The sequence below is a fragment of the Pholis gunnellus genome (genome assembly GCF_910591455.1).
Source record: "Pholis gunnellus genome assembly, chromosome: 11".
Lineage (NCBI taxonomy): Eukaryota > Metazoa > Chordata > Actinopteri > Perciformes > Pholidae > Pholis > Pholis gunnellus.
This window is the reverse complement of record NC_136538.1, coordinates 12,713,764-12,736,728: the sequence shown is the minus strand read 5'-3', so window position 1 is coordinate 12,736,728 and position 22,965 is coordinate 12,713,764. Positions and strand designations below refer to the sequence as shown.

The 22,965-nt window shown below is 42.8% G+C and overlaps 1 protein-coding gene across 1 annotated transcript; it reads right to left on the bottom strand.

Annotated features, from left to right (window-relative positions):
- Positions 1-720: 720 nt before the first annotated feature.
- ptpn20 (protein tyrosine phosphatase non-receptor type 20) lies at positions 721-20,365 on the bottom strand (the record flags this gene model as incomplete). Its single annotated transcript, XM_079169001.1, has 47 exons — positions 721-831; positions 932-994; positions 1,858-2,073; positions 2,172-2,506; positions 3,694-3,784; positions 4,166-4,314; positions 4,411-4,547; positions 4,939-5,021; positions 5,177-5,283; positions 5,610-5,859; positions 5,941-6,102; positions 6,490-6,551; positions 7,311-7,397; positions 7,680-7,717; positions 7,806-8,016; positions 8,122-8,296; positions 8,413-8,583; positions 8,921-9,554; positions 10,062-10,215; positions 10,381-10,591; positions 10,695-10,787; positions 11,348-11,559; positions 12,060-12,231; positions 12,319-12,404; positions 12,817-12,910; positions 13,141-13,242; positions 13,384-13,592; positions 13,694-13,810; positions 13,943-14,050; positions 14,171-14,248; positions 14,578-14,657; positions 14,775-15,042; positions 15,129-15,291; positions 15,385-15,570; positions 15,707-15,859; positions 15,959-16,097; positions 16,188-16,323; positions 16,586-16,760; positions 16,949-17,020; positions 17,238-17,391; positions 17,613-17,688; positions 17,861-17,941; positions 18,386-18,461; positions 18,616-18,795; positions 18,889-18,954; positions 19,886-20,049; positions 20,242-20,365. The coding sequence occupies 47 exons, from the start codon at positions 20,363-20,365 to the stop codon at positions 721-723; spliced, it is 7,011 nt and encodes a 2,336-aa protein (XP_079025127.1).
- Between the last annotated feature and the right edge of the window lie 2,600 nt (positions 20,366-22,965).

Sequence of the window (22,965 nt, the reverse complement as noted above, 5' to 3'; positions counted from 1 at the left end):
TCAGTTTTCTTGCTCTCCATCCCCGACCACTTGTGACAAGTGACTCAGGGTCAGTATGGAGCAAGTGGTGTGAGTCATTCCAAGGCACTTGATTCTTTTCATTTCTGTAGATGATGAACTGAAAAATCAATAGTGTTCTTTTGCTTATGCCCTTTTCTCCAGGGTACAAATGCACTTAATGAAATGATAACACAATGCTTAATCAAATGCTACTCATCAAGGTTACAAACAGATACTCCCTTTGGTTTGATGATCTTTCATTACTGCCAGATAAAAGATGTGATTACCAGAGTTTAAATTTCATGCAATATGACTGTTGAAATCAAATGCAATTTGCAAATTAAAGAACATGGAGAAAAGAAAATGAGATACATTCAAAGTGACACAAAATAATAAAAAAAAGATGCTAGAGACAGAAGGCAAATCACTAAGCCTGAAAAGGCAAAACAACCTCAGTGATCTAAATTAAATTGACATAATCACAGCACCGAGAGCACATACAAGAACAAAAACATTACAGTTGAAGTCATTGTAACTAAACAATAGGCCTCCTCAACACAAAGTATCAAAACAGAGAAAAAGTACAAGTTTCTTATTATAGCTAACTGAACTATACAGCCAAAGAAAAAAGGTCTCAGCAGTCTATGCTGTGATAGACTGCACATGGTTTCTCAATCACAGTCTGTGCGTTACAGGTAGGTGAGCTGAAGGTGGGAACATTCAAACTACTTTGTGGTCTCGGGGACTTTCCGGTTGCCATTGGTTGCCGTGAAGCTGTAAAATGCCTTGTAAAACCTCCAACCAGACTTTGTAGCAGAAGAAGTACTGTTCCTGAAATGAGAGGGACAAAGGGCACGTCTAGTTTTTGGTAACGATTTTTTTTTTTTAAAAAGCTTGAACGTTGAACTGTAACCCCTCTGTTGTTACTGACCTTGGTTTGAATCATCCCATGCCGCTGAAGCCTCATCTCTTTTACGACATCACTCACATTGATCTAAAGACAGAAGCAGACGGTTGTCAGGCACAACTACAGCATGTTTGTGATCAAGTCTGGGGCTGTAGTTCAGTTCTTCTATCAATAACAAATTAACCAGGTGGCAACCTCAAGAGTTTAGAATTTGTGTAACCAATGCGGAAGTGCCTTAAACTTGCACTCTTTCAAATAGCCATCAGGGGGTGAGAAAACGACCCTACTTCTCACTTGATTTATTACCTCAGTAAACATTGTAAACATGAGTTTATGGTCTCAATCGCTAGTTTCAAGAGTTCTTCAATACAGCTGTTTATTTAGTAAATGATGGTCCTATTTAGAGTAAAATAAAGACGATAAAGCAGGGAGTGCTTTAGGACGTGGCTACCTTGTGATTGAAGGGTCACCGCATGAGCTACATGCTAACAATGACAATGCTAACAAGCTGATGTTTACTAGTTTTAATGTAAGTTCACCTTATTAATGTAGCATGTTAGCATGCTAACATTTACAAATAAGCACTAAGCACACAAAGTACAGCTGAGGCTGAAGGGAATGCTATTGGTTTTTCAGTACAAAAGTACAATCACCTGATGATGCTGCTAGAGAAAAAAAGGAAATCAGCAAAGTGTAATAAAAATAATCTGTAGCAGGACATACAATTATACGTAACAGGGGACAATCCACACAATAGAAAAACAATGAAAATGTCAACCTGATCCATCCTCTGAGGACCATCTAAGAGTCTACAAAATGTCTTTATTGTATTTCAATAAATAAAATAATTATGTATTTCAGTCGCTAGATCTGTGCCACTGGCATGGCTAAAATGGCTAAAAATGGTGTGGTAAACTAATTAATAAACCTAACAAAATGGCTCCACTCACAGGCAAATCATTCTCAATGAGGCTGAGGATAACGTCAGTGCAGATGAGAACTCCCGAGCGTCCGATTCCGGCGCTGCAGTGCACAGTGACTGGTCCCTTATGGTGCACGGCCCTCAGGTAGCGGATGAAGCGAACAAGCTGCTCGGAGCTTTTCGGCACGCCGTGGTCAGGCCAGTGTGTGAACTTCAGATGACGGACAAAATGTGTCTCACGTGTCTGGAATAACAATCAATTTCAGAATTGTGAGGTTTAGAGTAAACCAGAAAATAAATGACGTTTGACAGGCAGGCAGGTATTCCTCACAAATCTCTTACTTCTAGCTCCACCATGCGGATGACCTTGATGTGGAAGTACTCCAGGAACTGTTGGTTCTCCAGGTGAAGCTGGTACCGGCCGGTGTCCAGAGGCGCGCCCAGCTTCTCTGGCCAGTACTTGTGACATTTGATCCTTCCCCGTTCTACTTCCTGGGTCATCATGGCAATGACATCAGATTTGTTTTCCCAGATCATCTGCCAGAAGGCCGGTACTGTGGAAGGCAGAGGGCCCTGGCAGGAGATATAGAAGAACTTTTCATCGCCAACTTGCATGTGAATGTAGCTGCCGTTGATGTAGTCCTGGTTGTCTCCAATGGCAACACGAGTTTCATCATCTAAGAGGGAGAAGAGAAGGAGAAAAATACGTATAAAGGAAAAGAGCCTAAACTCTCTGCATGTGTGCTGTTTTGAGTGTGAGCATGCATCACTGCATGAAATTCATAATTGAAATAAAACCAATTACACCTCCAGCATTATCCTCCCACGAACTGAACACACTCACATGCCTGTGGTTTTCCCTATGTTCGATGAATCCATTCATTGCGTGACCACAAACAACAAACACTGCTACTTTGTTGTTTTGCCCAAAGCACGCAATCTAAGTGTACAGTAAATAAAGACAAGTAAACAGCTCAGGGGTCTGGAGCCGGGCTCAACAAACCAGCGCTGTGAAGAGGTTTGTTGGTGATGAGAGGGGTGATAGACTGAAGGCAGTTAGGAATGTTTTTTGGGTTGGTCCCCCACCTCCTGCTCTGAAGGTCAAAAAAGCCACAGACTGGAAACCAGACTTTCTATAAGTAAAATAGTTACAAGCGGTGGAAAGGATCGGTTAATACTGTGCCTTTTTTTCTCTCCACCTTTTGCACAGACAGCAGTTGTAAAAGGCTGCAAACATCTCGGCTTTAAGGTGCAGTGGTGTTCCACTGGGGGTCACTGTCCTTTTCATCACACTCAGTCATTTGAACTTTGACCCTTTCACTCCAACACAATGAGGGCTGGAGAAGTAAACGTTTCCAGCTTTTCTTTTACACTTTCAGTATCATCAGTGCTGATCACAATTCACTTTTTTGTTTTCCCTTTCATCCTGTCTCTGTATTTACCCCCTGAAATTCAGATTAACAATACAGCTTATAATATTATATTCCGCTTCATTTATCAAAAATATAAATCCGAGATAATTACAAGGTGTGACCAAATTACATCATCTTCATCATCACATACTTGGCTGACTCCCCGGAAATTATAAGTGCGGCTTCAGTGAATTATTGATACTAATATAGGAAATGATTTGTTGCGCAGACGAGTGTTGTAAACAAACATCTCCACCCCTTTCAGAAAAGACCTTACAGTCAGCTTAAACTGAGCGGCTAAGAAAAGTGGTAACAAACAGGCTCTCCTATAAATGCCAAGAGTGTGAGTATCCCACTTTTACAAGGTTTAGCTCACCAATAAAAAACTAGAGAAAATAAAAGATTCTGTCAGAAGAAAGTAAAAGATAACAGAAGTCCTCTTTCAGACTTACAGGGTAGGATGTCTCTGTAACGGTTCTTATCTCTGTTCTCGGGGGCTTTTCCCACCAGACAGTTGTCAGAGGGCTTCAGATGCTCCAGAGCCTGAAATGAACAACATGAGCTCAATAACAAAAAGAAAAGACAAACATTTACAATAGTGCAGCTGCACCACAGCATGTCTGTCCATAAAGATAGTCTAAATGTTTTAATATTGACAGAGAGTCTATGTGTGTATGTGTGTGTGTGTGTGTGTGTGTGTGTCTGCAGGTCTTTTTTTAGCAGATTTTCTCTAAATGTATCACAGTGCACATATATAATAACCTCCAATGCAAAGTTCTAATGGCAGAATCAATGTGGGAAAAGATTAAATGGCACATTGGGGTGGTCAATGTGTAATTTTACCCTTCGTTAAGGCAATTTTACTCGGAATTACACTGATACATACATTGTACATTAACTATCTTGTCCATAACACATGCACACCATGAACTCTTTGACCAGTTCCTGCTGGTCCAGTTGATGCTGTAGAATCCGGATGAGAGCTTTGACCCTGGAGCCTGAATACTGGCTGGTCTTAGCCGGGCTAATGAGAGCTAAACTGGCCAGTTCGTCATCTGATACTATGGGTGGGCCTGAGGAAACAAAAGGAGAAAATCGTTGCATGTATGGCTCAGAATAGATACGATTTTGACTCTGACACTTCAGCACAAGAGTAGAGGAATATACACCTGTTTGGGGTGAGGTCTTGTCCAGACCGGTGGCGTCAAATACATCATTTTCATCTTCTTCGCTGCTCCAGCCGTCTGATTGTGTTTTCTGGATGTCTTTGCAGGACTGGTCCAAAAGTTTGGTCGCTATTCGTTTCCTGGGGGAGTCAGGGGGCAGGGGTGAGACCAGACCATTTTTACTCTTCGGTAGGAGGGGATGAAATCATGCAAGGCTGAGCTTCCTTTCCCTGCGACCTTTCCACCTAAAATACAGTATAGACAAAAGGCTAAAATATCTGTATACTTCTACCATACTTTTTGAGGCTACAGAGAATAGTACTATACACTTTCTAATTGTTACACTATTTGTGTCTCAATAGGGTTCAGAGCCCATAAGCGACAGCATTTATCCAGGGTGGTACTTTTTCTATTGCTCTCTGCTGCCCCCGTGTGGTTAACTCTAGCAGCCCGAAGAAGAAACAAGAGGAGGAGAATTGGGGAGGAAATAAGTAGAGCATTATACAGGATTGTAGTTTGGGAAGTTACTACCTGTCAGACGCTCCATGCAACATGTCAGTGACATTTAGGGATGGGCAGCAAGCTTGATGAGAAGGGGTGCTGTTACAGCTCTCCTGTTCCACAGACAAGCAGCCAGAGGAGGCAACAGACAGAAGGAGCAAGATGTTAGTAGTTGATGTTAGTTAAGAGGTAAGGAGGGCTGTGATTTCATTGAAAAAGATTAATTTACGTCATATTTGCTACATGTGTGTGTATGCTTTTTAGTTACCTGTATAATTACAATGTCATCCGTTACGATAGTCAGTCGGCGTCGTGGAGGAGGTGGCGAGGTAACGAACACACCAGCTTCATTGACCACAGGGTCTGAAGTCGCATCTGAGACAATGATAAAGTGATGCAATATATTCACAATATATACAGTTAAATTCATGTCTTCAAAGGCAAATTATATGTTAGAATAGACACAAGATGTGTGTTTACAGTATATTTTACAGAGCTAAAGGTGTTTCAAGAGTATAGTCCTAATAATTAAGAATTAGGATACAGCTTTGCAATGAAGCTTTGAATGTTTACGTCAGCAAAGTCTCAAGAAAGATTAGTAGAAAGATTAGTAGCTCTTATTACATACAGCTCTTTATTTCAGCACTATTATCCTTCTAAATATTCAAGATTAAAGAAAGGACAGTTGTCAGAGATCATACCAGGGGGGCGCTCAACTAGCTTGTTCAGCATGACGTCAGGAGAGGGACAGTTATCAGGGCTGGACACCGGAGCCGGCTGCTCAGCTAAAATAGCTTCAGTCTGAGCGGACAGGTTGGGCGGTGTAGGTGACTCGGAGTATATCAGGGGCAGGATGTCTCTGCAGATGGTGAGCTGTACAGTCCCCTCAGCTTTACGCAGTATATCCACCACCTTACTGTGGCTCAGCCCGGACACAATGACACCGTTTACCTAGAAATGACACAGTGAGGATCAGGGTTTATCCCACTACGGAGGGTAATGAAACAGCCAAGGTGTATGGTGGGTTCTTACCTCTAATAGAATATCTCCCACTCTCAGCCGACCATCCTGCTCAGCGACTCCACCAGAGCAGATTTCCTTCACTCTAAGCATGGTGCCATTGGTTCCCCCGAGCAAAGCAAAGCCAAGACCTCCTCCGTCTGGTTTTGTGAACTCCACTTGCATGATGCAAGTCTGCCGGGACCAGAGGAGAAAAGGAGGAGAAACAAAATGAGGAATCAGTCATTTTCTTCCACTGTATTTACAAAAGCACGTTCTCCAGCAAATGCCATTGTATTATTGATGCATGAATGAACTGTAAAGAAAACCTGATAGACACACACGCACACACACACCTACACACACACACACACACACACACACAGGCAGTCAGTGCCCCCCCCCCCCCCAGTAGAGAATGCATTCACAAATTGACACACAAATAGACTCATGTTACAGTGTGTGTTTCAACAGACTCTTCAAAATATGTGCAGTTAAAAAAAAAGAGGTGACAAAAGTGAAGAGGTACCCCAGAAAGAATTAGCTTTTGGACAAAGACAAATAATATGTTCAGAAACTTACATCGTGTTCTTTTGTGAGGGAGGGACATCTAAATTTTTCAGCAGTCCTACACACATCTTCATCTGAAAAGACAAGAAAAATGATCAATGAATCAGCAGCCGGTGCCAACAAAACAACTCAAGCAGTTGCATAGACAATTATAATTTCAATTAATATTGTCTTTAAAAGCAATGTGAAAGATGAATGTAGTGAAACGTCTGGACTTTAGTCCTCAGCTAACAATGGAACATCCCTTCTGTACCAATTTAATCCATGCGACCATTTTCAGCCAATGAAATTTCCGTAACAGACACACAGAAAGAAAAAAACACACACCAACCTCCCACCTCTTTGGCCATTTTGAAAGAGAAGTGTTGATGGGTACGTCTCTTCTATGACAGGTGAACAAGGCTGGTCTTTTTAAACTGACCCTCTGCACTGTCCCTTACCGCTGCATACACCGTCACCAGGCAACAGAGCTATCTGTCCTGTAGACCACTGGCTGTATAGCACCGTCTATGTGTGTGTGTGTGGGTGTGTGTGTGTGTGATGGCTACAGCCCTGCAGTTCAATACACCAGTGGAGGGCCTGAGGCTTGCTAATTATTAATCCTGCTGTGAGAGCCCAGGATCTGTCAGCATTCAGATCACACACACACACACACACACACACACACACACACACACACACACACACACACACACACACAGCTGCAAAGAGAACTATCTTTCAGCACCGAGCTCCGGCTTCACGCAGACAAAGGAGCAACGAGCAAAAGAGTGAAAGGGAACCAGTTATGGTGCTGATAGAACATGGGAGAGTTGGGAGGAGAAAACACTCACCATCTTCAGTAGGAGAGTCTTTATCTGGAGAGACGGGCTCATCAAAACGAGCAAAGAACTTCCTGTCCTTTTTCCAGTCAAACAGACCTATGAAAGAAAAACTTGGATAGAAATACACTACTGTATATTGCACAAGGAAACAATAATATTTAAATGTAAATGCTACATCTAAAACCAAAAGGCTAGTGTCTTCCAAGAACTCTTTCTGGTAATGATTGAACTTAAATTATCGTTGTCCAGTTGAGCATAAACATATCTGGTTTCTAGGCGATCCATCAGTGAATGTAACAACAAAACTATCCTGTTTATGGGTCCTTGGGTTAACTCAAGCAGGTGAAACCATCCCATAAATTCTTTAGACGCCCTTACCGTTCCACTTAGCCTTGGAGATCACTGGCTGGTCTTCTCTGTAACATACAAAAACATAAAGTCACTGAAATAACCAAAAACAAACCTACTTCAGTGTCTATCTCTCAATCCTTTGAGGGCACATACCTGATGATTTTCAGTTTGACTTTACGAGGGGCGATTTCACAGGCTGTGACTGCATCTTCCAGGGTCATTCCCAGAGTGCACCTGCCACAGATGTAGATGATCTTGTCATTGGGTTGGACGCTGCCCTCCTCGCTGGCTGGAGATCCTGGCACCACCTGCAGACAGTAGATGCCCTGCCATTTGCTGCCAATGCCTCCTGTCAGCTTTATACCTGGAGAGGGCACACACACACACACACATATAGTAAATACAATCAAATAATACCGGTGATGCGCCTGTGTCTTCAAAATGTGTAAAAGTGTGTGCAGTGCCCCACCCAGCTGTCCTGAGGGTGTCTTGTAGAGAACTATATCAGGCAGGCTGTCACAGGAAGGCGGGGCCACCAGGTTTGTAACAGCCCTCCCCAAAGTCATATTCAGTCTTCGCGGAGATGACCTGAGAATCGTCATGGCAACATCATCAGCCACACTGGTAACATCATGTCCATTTACCTGGAAACAAATGACAGAGAAGGAAACGCTCAGGCAACTTGAGCAGCACAAACTTTTTTTTAAAATGTGCAGAAATGTACAGATGTGTGTGTGTGTGTGTGTGTGTGTGTGCGTACTGTGACGAGCCTGTCTCCTGCTCTGAGTCGTCCATCTGCCCTGGCTGGGTTGTCCAGTATGTCCTGTATGTAGTAGCAGTTGTCCAGCTTGCTTCGAGTGATGGTAAACCCAAAGCTTCCACTCCTTGACTTGCTCAGAACCACCGTCAGCTCAAACTCTTTAACGTATCCCTGACAGGCAAAAAACAATGACAATGTATCTAATAGCTACAGAAATTCAACAAATAACTCTAACAACGAGAGATAATTTCCATCGCATCATGTTTAAGCTTAAACTTTGTTGACATTGGTAAACACTGAGGACGAAAAATACGCAGCTGATTTGACATTTCTTTACAGTATCACTATCTCTATTATTGGTCTCAAGCCAAATAACCAGCTAATTGACCCAAAGCCTGAATATATTTGCTAAACTTTATAGAAATGTTTTCAAATGTGTTTAAGTTTTCTGCCTGGCAGACAAATCTACGGGGGTAAAACATAGGTAAAGGTAAAGTGAGCCAAGAACCTTTCTTCGACTCTCTTCCTCGTCCTCCTCATCATCATAATCATCATTGTATTCCCTTTCTTTCTTCTCCGGTTCTTCTCTGAACTGTGTGTGACTCTGGGCAGGAGGGAGCAGCATCGTGGAGGGCAGCGTCGGGGCAGGTGGACTGGCACAAGGAGGCACTGAGGGAACGACCTGGGCTGTGACGGGGGTCAATGATGGAGCAGGAGGCTGGGGTGGGGGCACTACAGGCCTACTGTTCTTGGACATGGCTTTGGAGTGACTTGGAAGAAGCCCCTGCTGGATCGGGTGGTGCTTGGCTTTGGGTGGCTGGGTTGTGAGTGGCTGGGATGGGTGGGCCAGGGAGCAAGTGGTCGGGGTGTCAGACGAGAGGCCGAGGGGCGACATGGTTGTCATGGGGACGTGTGGGCCGAGGCTTGGATTCTGACAGCTGAAACTAGAGGAGCTGTTGGAGGTTTGAGAGTGGAGGCCTGTGAGGTTGGTTGTTTGAGTGTGAGTGGCCAGACTGGAGGGAAGGCTGTGAGGAGGCTCCAGTGTGGAGCTGATGGTCAGGTACTCCTCATCTGCCATGATAGTCAGTCCATTTCCCATCAGGCAGTAAGTCACACTTCCATCTGCCTCCTCTCTGACGCCGCTGCAGATAAAACAGACAAAATATACTGTATATAGGGTACATCAAATAATGCTTTCAAAGTTCATACCCTCAAAATGTAGGATTTCAATTTTATTAATCTTCATCATTTTGTAAATTTGAATTTCTAAATGAATCATTTGATTACAACGAAACACTTAAAATATATTTGATGGCACACTTCAGACACAGCTCACTCCTTAGCTGCCCTGATGTTGCTGAAAGCCATTAGCTATGACCACAAGTCCACAAAATCATTTCTGTGATACTAAACATATGGCTGGACATGGGAGACTTTGATAATTAGTCGTTTCCGTACACATTGTGATCCTGTTTTGCTGTTGTTAAAGCAGTTCAAAGTCAAATCTTTCGTTGCAGAAATGGCTACAATATTGGGCGGCTCTCCGTGAAACTTTTTCATTTGGCAAGACAGGCACCAAGAGAGGAATCGTTGATATAACATTTTTTACCATTATGGATTAACAGTTTGCATGTGTGTTTACTTCTTACCTGGCATATACGTTTGAACCAGTCTTAGGACAGATGTCCAAAAGCATCACAGTTGAGCTTGTTGTCGTTGCAACCTCCTCTTCCCCGTCCTTATTCTTCTTCTTTTCTTCTACTTCCTGTCGCTTCTCTAGTTTCCTTGTGGTTGGTTGTGACTCTGGTGGAGACGGTAGAGAGCCACAGGTAGGTGAGGTAGGTGAGGCAGGTGATGCCGGGGAGGCAGATGAGACCGGCGAGACTGGTGATGGAGGTGATGTAGGTGAAGTGGGTGATGGAGGTGAGCGTGGACGAGATGGGGGAGTCTGGTTGGCCAGAACTTTACCGTCAAGACTCTCCTGGGTCTCCGGGAGTGCTGGAGCTGCAGGAGGATCTGTGCTTATCTCGGCTGTGTTCGTCAGGTCTTCCTCATGGGTGGGGTCCTGCTTCTGGGCAGGTATTTTGAGATCATAATGAAACTTAAGCAGCTGGCTGTAGTCGTCTCCTAGTCGGATGTCCAGCGACTGAGATCGAACCTCACGGAAGGATGCAGGACTCTACAGAGTCAGACATGAGGTAAGATGGTCTATCTAACTTAGGGGTTTTCTTTTTTCTGTATGTGTAATATATGTGTGTGAACTTGCGTGCGTGTGAGCTCACCAGTGTGTTGTCATCATACAGCACTCCAGGACCTGGTCGACAGATCAGCAGAAGAACTTCCGATGGAGCTCCACGAAGCAGGAACAAAACCCTCTGAAACAACAACATCAAAAAATACTGTGTACTGTGTGTGTCGATGCGGGAATGTGTCGGTACAGCTTGAGACAGACTCGAAATGTGCACATATTTTAAATTGTTATACTGTACTGTATGTTTCAGTGCACCTGTCTGAATGTCATTAGAACTCCTCGGAAGAGCACACAAGATTAAATGACAACATGGAAATGTGACAACCAGCTTGCTATTTTCAGTGGTATGAGATTAAAGGATTAGTGGACCAGTGACGTGGACGAGATCTTAAGAAAGAGCAAGGCCACTAGCGCTGTTCTTAGACTTACAACCCATTCACGACTATTTATCCACAGGCAAAATCACCCACTGTGCAGCCACTCATGTGTAAAATCTGAACACTAGGCTCTAGTTAGCACATTATAAACCAGCCTATTCTTTTTATAGACATTTTTTATCTTTTTCCATGTTGGAAAAAGAATGCAGCAAAAAACAAGCTCTATTATTGAATGTGCTTTATAAATCACTTGCTTTATATTTAGGATAAGATCAATAATCATTTTAAACTAACCCAACCCCTATACCTGGTAAGAGAGGTCCTTGACGGGCTCCTTGTTGACAGACAGGATGACATCTCCCTCTCGCAGCAGGCCACTCTCTAGCGCTGGTTGACCCGGGAACAGACGTTTGATGCGGACTACGCTGCCACGGTCTGGCCCCGAGTGCAGCTGCGATATGTTGAAGCTGAAGCCGAGGCCAGACAGATTCTTCCTCAGCACCACTTCAAGCGTGTTTTCTAGGAATGAGAGGAGACGGCGGGCACTCTTTGAGCATTAATGTCTGTTGTGTAATCTTTAATCTGTAATGTGGGCTGTGATTTGGTACACAAAACAACAACAACATAATCATCAATCCCCCTAACCCACATGTTGAGTATAAATTGTTCTCCAATGACAAATCTGAACACAAAGACAATCCTTTTTCCCACATTTTGTCTCACATTTCTATCAGACAGGAAGGCTTTGTAGAGATGAGGAGCTGTCCCTTTAACTAAGCTCAGGCAGTGAACAGGCAGCTTCAAGGTTTCAGTGCATGCCGTCTCGGGGGAATGAAGGAGCGTCAGCCCTGGATGACTCTGACAGCAACCACAATGTAGCTGTCAGATGACTCACAGTCACCTCTGGGCCATGTGTGCAAGTGTGTATGTGTGTGTGTGTGTTGTGCCTGACACTGTCTTATCTTTTCTTTTTTTTCCTCCTATGTGAGCGTATGTGCCCGTTTCCTCTCGCCTCTCACCATCAGTCACAAAGCTGTAGTCCTTGGCTCGGCCACTCAAGGTCGTTTCCATGGAGACTTCAGTCATGGGGGGCTGTGTATGTGATGAACCGTGGGCCAGGAGGGGGCAGGGCGAGTCAGGTCTGGGCTCCAAGATTATTGTGGGCTCCCTTTCTAACAGCAGGTTCACCATCTATGGGGAACAGATGCACATGCAACCCGTTTATATATTATTGGGTTATTGTGTTTTACTACAGTGTGTGTGTGTGTGTGTGTATACCTCCCCCGTCCTCTTCAGGCACTCTACAGCTTGGTGGTGAGTCACGCCCCTCAGGTTGAACCCATCAACCTCCAGCAGTCTGTCACCTGTCATATGCACAAACACAAATCTCATCATCATTAGCAACATCAATACATAAACGGTGTGTGTGTGTGTGTGTGTGTGTGTGTGTGTGTGTGTGTGTGTGTGTGTGTGTGTGTGTGTGTGTGTGCGTGTGTGTGTGTGTGTGTGTGTGTGTGTATACATGTATTTGATGGACATGTCAACAAATCGAAAAGTCGTTCCTGCTCAGTGAAGCATGAACCAAGTAGACACAGACACAGTGGCCTCAGTGGCACGCTCATGTTTTAGGCCTTTCATCTTTTAGGGCCTGATTCAATCCACATTCACTGATTCAATACTTTGTCTCGGGAAGTTGATGATCTACCCTAAGCCAACAAACAAACCGTTTTTGGCAGCGACCTGATTGCATATGGAAATGAAAAATAAAAAGATTACCGATCTGAATGCGCCTGTCCTGCTCTGCAGCACCTCCAAGCACCAGGCTCTTGATGTAGATTCCTCCATAACGCACATTGGTGTTTAGTCCTCCCTTTTGGCAAAAGGGAGAAGTAATTAATCAATGTCTAAGGCCTCAAATAACCCTAGAAACGTACACTGACTCAGCGTGAAGGAATCCAGGGGAATGTGCGTCGTAGCTTGTTACCTATAGAGGAGTTATTGCAGGACTGTTGTTTTAGTTTTAGCTAGGTGTACCTAATAAGCTGGCAACTGAGCGTATCAGGTAAATGCTGTGTAATAAAAGGAAAACAATTCACTCACAGCAACACTGATGCCAAGACTACCACTGCTTTTCTTAAGCTCCACTATAAACCGCTCCCCAGTTTTCAAACTCAAGATAGAGGGGGACCTGGAACACACATCCTGAAAAAAGAGAACAAAAGACGTAAACACACAAAAGAAATTAAGATTGAAAGAAACTCTAAGCACTTTGATGGTTGGTTGATCTCCTTCATCAGCTCTGACCTCGTGCCTTGCTTCCATGGAAACAAAGTCATCTCTTACCTGGGCGTCATGTATTCGCACAACAGGAATGTGTAGCCTCCTGCTAATCTTTGGGGTTGCCATGCTGGACAGACTGATGGCCTCTTCCAGTTCTTCTATGACAGGACGAAACTCTGTGCCACTCAGTGTAGTCTGTGACCCAAAGCTCCTCTCCAACGCCAAACAGAGAGTACTTTGACTCAAGGAACTTCTACGTTCCTTCAAAGACTCTGGTAGGAAAACAACCAGGTAGGATAAAGGACCTCATATATGACTGTATTAAGTTCCATAACTAATGGTTTATAATGGTAATGCATTGAGCAGATCTTACGTTTAGGCTGGGACACAATGAGCTCCACCTCTTCAGGGCTGCTCTGTAAGATGGCAGCAGCGTCACTGAATGTCACTCCTTCCAAACTAGTCTTGTTTAGGGAGATGAGACGTCCACCTGGAAATATCAACAAAGTCTTTGTTATAGTTTGTCACATGCAGCCCAATTTGGTCTCTAGCGATGTTGCGTTGCATGTTAAGTTGTAAACCAGTGTTCATGTTACTAGCTCCGTTTGTTGGTGCTTTGTACCAGGTTTGATTCGTCCATCCTTGTCCGCCGGCCCGTCAGGCACAATGGAGGCAATGAAGATCCCAAGGTCAAGTTTACCTGTATTGTCCTCGCCGACTATCACAAAGCCTGAAACAGGACCAGAGAGGAAGTGAAGACAAAATTCTCCTGGTGAATAATCAGATAAGTGGTACTCTGCTCATTAATTTTACATCAAGTTCACAGCTAAGTCCGCCTTAATGAACTCACCGAAACCCAGTTTGGGATCTTTCTTAAGGGTCACACAGACTATCTCTCTCTCTGGCGAGGTCCTGGTTGGTGTATCAACTGCAAAGCACATTTTATATGGGCCACTGTAAACTAATTTATATATGTTATATACCCAGGGGGGAAGGTAAAGGGGTCTAGCAAAGGGTCAGCTCACATAAACAGACACATTCACACCTATGGGTAATTTAGAAATTCCAAATAACCTAATATGCATGTCTTAAGAGCACATGGGGGAAAACATTCTTACTTCATAACAGTGTTTAACAGGGAGCCACCATGCCACCCACATCTGACCATACAGGCTAACTTCTACTAAAGATGCTCAGTGTTCCCTTTTCCTCTGATTTGTCACCCATCTGTAGTTCAAAACAATTAGACATATTCACCTCGTATGGAGAAAGAGGCGTCAGAGTCCTGCTTCTGTAGTGAGACACTAGACATCTTTCTGGGCATCGGCTCTGGAGTGCTACAAACACATGTGCACAGTTGCACAGTTACACATTACACAGCGCTTTACTTAATGTTCACAGAGAACACATGTTTCCGTAACAACAATAACAATGTTATTCTCATCATGGGCTACCTCCAACACTGTTGCTCTTTCATATCCCTGAGATCTCCTGCTTCAGTGAGCTCCTTGTTCAGCTCTCTGCTCATCTCCCTCCTCATCTCCCTCTGCTGGTGCAGCCTCGCCTCCAGCTTGTCAGTGAGGTTGTCGCAGGACTTGGAGAGAGAGTCTGGTTGACCAGGTATCAAACCTACATGGTTCAACATGCCCTCTGAGCAGGACATCCGCTTCAGGTTCAGGTCACGACCCCGGTAGTCAGACATGTACTTATCCATGTATTCATCTGGAGAAACAGAGGTGTTATTTATTCTTCCACTTTGTGAGCATCAGTGTAGCCAAAGTCAAAAACAATCAGTAAAATGTACCCACCTGGCATCATGGTGTGGTTAAGCTGTCGGGACGTCATCTCGCTATGAAACTTGTGCTGCGCCGAGCAGAGGTTCAGCAGGTACTGTGCTATTTTTGAGCTTTCTGTTATAAAACTGTGCTTTTTCCCGCTGGGCCCTCCACATTCTATAATCAGTTTACGCCGCTGAAAGACAGACACAAGTCATCATACATTTAGTTTGATCGTCATAATAAATTGAGCTGTATGAAGTAATATCTGACTGCCACTTATTTTTACCCCAGTGGATATGGTGTCGGTTTCCCTCCAGAGGAAGCGTCGGATGACAGTCCGCAGGTGGTTCTTCATCTCGCACACAATGATTCCTTTGGCACAGACTCCCAAAACCATCTCACCCACCACTGTCCTTTTTTCTCTCCCCACACGGTGGAACATAACCCCGTACTCCGGTAACTGCTGGGCAATCTGGGAGGTACATATTTTTACATGCATTCAATTTAAAAAAGTAGCTATTTATTTCAGCAATCCTTTAGACTTAAAGGAAGTGTAATAATTGTAATCACATGATGCATGTGAGCGGATGCATTGGTAGTCTGGATACCTTTAGGTATTCTGTTTCAGCCTCTTCAGGCAGTATCTGGGCATGACTTGCATGTAGTCTTGGCAACTCTTCCTTGACATTGGGCAGGGCCAGCTTCTCTAGCATCCTCTTGGACACATAATGCTCCGGCTGGTAGTAATTCTTACCATAAAGCTAAAAAGACACAGAAAAGAACAAAATGCGCTGCTGTAACACACACTGAAAGATGATGCTAGTATTTAAGGTGAACATTTTTCTTTTTGTACTCTGTACCTCTGGCATGTAATCACCAAACTCAGCCTGCAGAGCAAGAGCAGCCAGAAACAAGCCTGTCTCCTCATTACAGAAGAGCCTGTCCTCCGAGAGATCCCTCCGCAGCTGTAAGTAGTACTGATGGCGAGTCAGTCTGTGCCTAGGAAAAGATTACGGTTTTAAATTAAAAAGGTTTTTAAAATATGTATTTCTATAAATTGATTTTCTACAACACCAGAACTGTACTTACAAAATAAAGGACATATCATCAACAAAATATTTGACTCGAAGAAACACCAAAAAGGTGGATATCTGCCCTTTCTTCCAACTGTCTGGTGCAATTTTGGAGATTTTTGTTTCATGGTCCAAGAAGAAATATTCATCATCTGCAGAATGACAAAGAAAAGCATCTTTAACTTCAGACTTCTGAAGTGACTGAAACAGCACAACATGTTAATTAAACTTTATCTAAGTAAACAATGTTGTTAATAATTGAAATACTGCCCCATGTTCACCCCTGATGTCAATTGTGAGGGCACAATATCACAGGACCATGGGTATTTTGAAATTAATTTCCATTTTGAATGTGTCAATGTGATGTACAACCAGTGCAGTCCATACCAGATTAGGTCCCATATGATATCTTACCATCGATAAAGGCAAGACCAAAGTAGAAGTGTTCAACCAAGTTTGCGTGAGCCACCACCATGTCAAACACATCTCTTGCTTTGGACTTAATGTCACAGCGAACCACCACGTTCTGTCCGTTAGGCAGCACGACAGTCACTTCTCTCTGAGACGAACACGAACGGCCCTTTCTGGACTGTGGTGGACATGCACAAACACACCCACACACATAAATATACAGATACTGTACATGCAATTATGCAAACAGAAATATTTCTTTAGCATGCAAGAAAAGACAAATTCAAACACTGTAAAACAACAACAAGGATATTTACATTGATATTGATCAGAAGCAGAGGAGATGAACAGTAATCATAAATTTACCACAATAGATCCTGGAAGCTCAAGAACAATTTGTTGTTCGTCTGCCATTCTGACGAATTCTGGACCCAAAGCCTGACAAAACAAACATTTATAATATAAACTCTTTAAGCAGCAACACATCCGACAGACTTTTGTCTCTGAAGGCTCTGCTAATTTGTCCCACACTCGCACTAAATACTCCACAGTTGCAGTACAGCTCCACAACATATACTTTTATGTTCTATAAAAAAAAACATTTCTCCTGCATTTATGTCACTGAACCAACATTTAAAAAAATCCCATATCTTACCTTAGCCTTCCTCTGGCTCAGGCTGAGCGAGGACTCGCTGAAGGTGATGGAAGGACTGTGAGATCTGCCAGATGTCTTCGGAGAGATGTCGTGGTGGGCGCTCCTACCAAGCCAACTGCAGTTGCTGTCCCTGTGACGGACCCCACGAGGGAGTCTGAGGGGAGAGAGAGGGGTGGGGAAGGACGGGTTGTGTAATAGTTGTGCAGACAAGTTGGAAAAATCAAACTCTGAGACAATGTCATGTCCCCTTAAAGTCACTGAAGACAATGGAGGAGTTGACGTGCACACACAGATAGCTCTAATGGTTTAATAACCCTTTTTAAACTGCAACATCAGAGGTGGGGATGTGTGTGCATGCATGCATATAGTACATACCGGTCTAGAGAGGATTGGTACAACGGTGTGGGAGAGCTCCTTGGTCTTTGTCTCCAAGGTCTCTGAGATAAACTCCCTAGAAAACAGACATTAAATTAAAGACATAACATTAAAGAAAAGTTAATACATTTTGCATTTAATTCAGGATTACATCTGCACACCAGAGTTAAGGATTTTATTAAGAGAACCAAAGACAAATAAATATGACAGAATAACTTCTTTCTACCATTTTGACTTCTTTTCAGTACCTGACTTTGAGTCAGAGTCTGTTGAGTATCTTCTCCCTTCACCACTGCCTTCACTGAAGTCTGAAAGTGGCCCTCTCCTTCCTGTCAACCAGGTAAGAAATGAAAGATGACAGCAATGTTTGATTCCTGTCCATCCATGTGCTCCCAGGAGACACTGCGATGTTTGGACAGAACTGAGGCAAGCGGAGGGTTTAGCCTGCAAGCATCTACATTCTGCTTATTGGCTCTCACGGGAGCCTAATCCTGGGCTTGCTTTAGGTTAAGATTTTAATCCTGTTGACCTGTACGTCATCTTGAGTCATAGCAATGACTGAAACTACTTTCTTTAAATATGTAGGGTCAGAGGTCAAATGTATTTACGATGTCACAATGAATAGAAGTAATAGAGCAGTATAGGCTGTACAATACACATATTACATTTTCATGCTGCCAGACATTTAAAATCAGCTCCATTTTAAAACTTACTGATGTATAGTTAAGTAATACAAAATCTGCTTGTTTGTCAAAAATTCCCAGATTGCTCACCATGTAGTCTCTCTCTGATCATCTGGCTCCTGCCACTCAAAGGAACGTGACAGTCTGGCAAACAGCCATGGTCCATCTGAAGGAAAAGAAGCCGCTAGTATTCACAATTTACTTTTACTTTGTCATTGTGCAGATTACGCTTTTAAATTCTGACACATACACGATGGCCTGCATAAAAAGCTGAAAAGCTTACGGAAAGAAACATACTGTAGGTAGATATCTAGACTCACTGATTCATGAAAAACCTCCTCCACCAGCTGCCTGATGACTTTGTTGGGAGGCGGCAGGACGGTGGATTTATGCTGAGATTCGCAGGCTTCCAGGATGGCGTTGAGATTCACCCTGCGATGGGCCAGGTCCTCACACATGCTGAGCAGGAGGCTGTTTAGATGGTCACTCAACTGGACTGGCTGGGAGGAATGAGAGTTGGAAAGTCATTATAATAATGGAGGTGTGGGACTTTGATGATTTAGAAAAGACAGCTTTGTATGAGGGGATCCCACCTGATTTTGAGGTAGTTGAAAATCAACTGACCAGTAGAGAGTCATACCCAGTGAATACACCAGCATCTGTGCAACAAAGTAATTTAGTTAATGACAATACAGGTTAGACATAGTGCTATAATTATCAACTAAGTCTATTATAAAACCAGGCTTAGTTTTACATTTGTGTTTTACATTTATTTGCGCTGAATGATGTTTTTTATATAACAGTCTATATTCAACATAGTTAAAACCCCAAGCTGAGCATTGGTCACTATCATTATTGTTACATATGATCATAAATAATATGAACTATATGTGGGATATTGGATTCAAATTGCAGGACTGTGATGACACACAACATCTTTTGGTCAAGCAGAAGACTTATCAATTAAATATAATGCGACCAACTGAGAGGGAATTGATACAATAGACATCAACGATCAAAATATGATGTCTGTTAACTTATTCTTCTTTCAGAAAGGCAGAAAGTGGTTGTGATTTCTATAAATGGCTGAAGAAACAGCACATGTTATTTTGTATGATGCATGAAGTGACATTTCCTGCAGCTTTCAGACATAAATGCTAACCTACCCATGGTTATATAATTATGACATATTGTGATGACGAATATGAGGCTTTTATGAAGGCAGATTACTTAAAGGTGTGTGTGAGACAGGAACACACATATTGGGCAACCTTTCTGTACGTAAAGACATTCTAATCATTTATTTAGGAGGTACTTTAGAGTCTTTTTACCCAATGTTTATAAATAGGGCTCTAAAGTGCAGAATTCAGGACAGCGCTTTCTTTGCTCAGCCACTAGATGGCGTGCTTACGCCACAGTCGACCTTCAACTCTTTTTCATCCTGAGATTTTACACATGAGGACATGTCAGCAGAGTTTCAAGTTACGGATGAAACCCCCCAACATGAACTGACACGGTTTCGTGTTTGTCAAGTCTGTCATCGACTTCCATGCGAGCTATAAGGACAGGTATGTGGATGCATGCACTGACCCTCTCCATGGCAGGTTTGGTTGAGCTGGCACGGCCCTGCAGCATCTCTGGAGCAGTGAAGGTGGATACATCATCTGATAGGCCACAATTCTTAAATGCTAAGGTACCAGTGGCTGACAGCAGCAAGGAGGTGGGGCTTATGATATTACACATATTGTTCTGACCTGAAAAACAAAGTAGGAAGTCCATAATATATTACGATGCTGCTGAAACAGTCCTACGGTAAAGCCAGAGTGAAACAGAAATACTGAAAGATATATTCAAATGTTACATTGCAATCACATAATTGTATGGTCACAGCATTAAGACGCAATGCATGTGCCTACAATAAGAGGGGGTTCTCTAAATTGCTTTACCCATATAAGAGACGTCCACTAAAGACTCTGCAGTGCCCAGCAGCAGGGACCAGACCTCCTCCTCCAGCAGAGGTCCCCCTCGTGCCTCCAGTACTTCAGCTAATGTCACAAATGTGCTGCTCATCCTGCACACATTCCAAGCATGCACCTGAGGATACACACACACACATATATATAAGACACAAATGTACAAACCCAAAACATCACTTATTAGAGGTCATATTCTGAAGAGAGTTTTAATTTTGGTTTTTACTCTGTACACAAATCAAACATCTACAGATGAATGTCTTGTGTGTCTTCAAACACTCATGTAAACAATGTAAACTCTGCATTAGGCCGATATTCTTGGCTGATTGTCAAGCCTTGATTACACACTCCACCTTTACGTCTCTCTGTGAGGTAGTACTGTTGTTGTCAGAGCCTGTCAACAGTATTTTGTTTTCACAGACAGTTATGAGAGATCGCACGAAGAAAAAAAATCTGTTCTTTGTACTGGACTCTGATTAGATTATCTTACTCCACCCGTCTCACTGCCTCTGGCTCTCTCTGCCCCTCCTACTTCCTAATAGGCTTTCTTCTGACCAGAGGGCTGTTCAGAGGAAGCTGTGCTTTTGGCATCAAAGCCAATGTGTCATGATCCCATGTTAGATGTATTACCGCATCTATACACAGCTGAGAACTTATATTACACATATTGTACAATGAATATTGAAATTACATTACATGTATAACACTCATCATTTTGACTGTATCATATATTTTCACTCAAATGGACTTTATATTAAAACACATTAGAAGAAGATACATTAAAATAGAACCAATCACACACGAAAAGATCAATGCAATCTTCAATTTTCCAAAAGATTGCATGTTGTTGTAAATCTGGGCAGATCAAAACATTAACTTGACTTAGAATTTAAATTAATTTGGGAATATTACAGTAAAAACTAACACAGTAGTATCTGTCACAAAGGGCAGAAATAACTGCAACACATTGAAGTCTGAGAAATATTGTACTGCATACTGACAGACAAAGTGTTGGCATGAGAATATACTGTGAGTAAAAACTAGGCTCTTGTCTTCCAGGTTAATAGATTTAACCCCATTTTCAATACCAGAAAACAGAATCAGGTTGCTAATGATGAAACCCAACCATCATGCTATTCATTACACCAGATCTGTTTATTGAGACTGTCTGTTCCTGTAAATGTTCCTGAGCAGTAATACAATAGGGTGCTCACAGCCAACGACATACAAAGTAACATGCTTCCAATCATACAAACCAACCCAATTACTTTAGGCCTGATTATCCTGCACTTAAAGTGTATTCATCCTCAGCTTGTGACACCCAGATTGTCGACTGAATACGGAGAATTTCCAACGAGATTAAATGGCTAAAAACAAAACCACCAATACCATTGTGAGGTTAGGGACATTTAATACAGTGATTACATAATTATATTGATGAGAAATATAGAATAATCCCTGCACACTGGTTTCTTCTCACGATATAGAGGGAATTGAAGAAGAGTAGGCACCCAGCCAGGTGCACCCACCCGTCCACTCTAGAGCAAAACTTTTTGCAGCTGCACTCCCTCAAAGTGGTTTATCTACAGGTGTAAAGCTACTGTTGTGAAGCAATAGACTTCTGCAGGGACTAACACAGAAAGCTGGTTATTGGTTGCTAGTTATATTGACATCACTTACCTAAGTCACTTAAGTAACTGTGCTGTGCTTATAACATGGTTTCTGGCTGTGTGGGTTGGCTGGACCAGGTGTGACCTCTCCTGCCCTCTTTCACCTATGACATCAAGCTTTCACATCCGATTACAGTGTCTGCGTTCCCTACATTACAATCTCTAAAACTTGAAAGTCAAGATTAAATTATAGAGCATAAAGAAGATCTCTCATGTCTGGAACCAACACTTTTTAGTATCTAATAAGCTGATGCCATGTCCAGTTCACACACCAGTTGCCACACATTTCCCCCCTGGGTTTAAAAGCCTATTTGTTCTCCTATTTGTTATATTTGTCATAATGTCAGAGCAGGCCATGAAGCTGTCAACAACCAGCCTTATTATCCTGTTACGTACAAACCACCTTAGCGATCCATTAAGCAGACAAGGAGAAGCTGTACTGTTTCCTTTGGAATGTGGGACTACATGCTCCTTCAGATCGAGGTCTCTAGCAGACTTCACTCTCACTACAATATAAAGTGAAAATAAATTCCCACGTTCATGTATCATGACAAACAATCATAGTAGCAAGTAATAGTGTGGAGGTAAAGGTACTGCTCAGAGTCCAGTTTATAGCTACAGCATAAGCAGCCCCTAACAAACAACACATTTGATCAGGATGACTTTTGCCATCACAGGCCTGAATATTAAAGGCTATACTGTGCATTACTCTTCATTACAGTACTGGACATGTTTAGCTGGGTTAATGCCCAAAGTGAAATACTTTGCATCTGAAATCTCAAAACAGATGTATCTGACCATGAAGACACCCACTTCAATTCACCAAACTGTAAAACAGCACTATAGGAAGACTAAGATGATGAAGAATAGCTATGGAAACATTACCTGGTACCATATGTAACCTATGTCAGCGGTCTGATCCTTTGTATTATCCTCAGTGCTCCCACCACGGATCCAAAATAATCCTTGTGATCATCATCGCATTGCTGTTTTGACGTCCTCTCAGTCAAGGCTGCTCCGCTCTGGC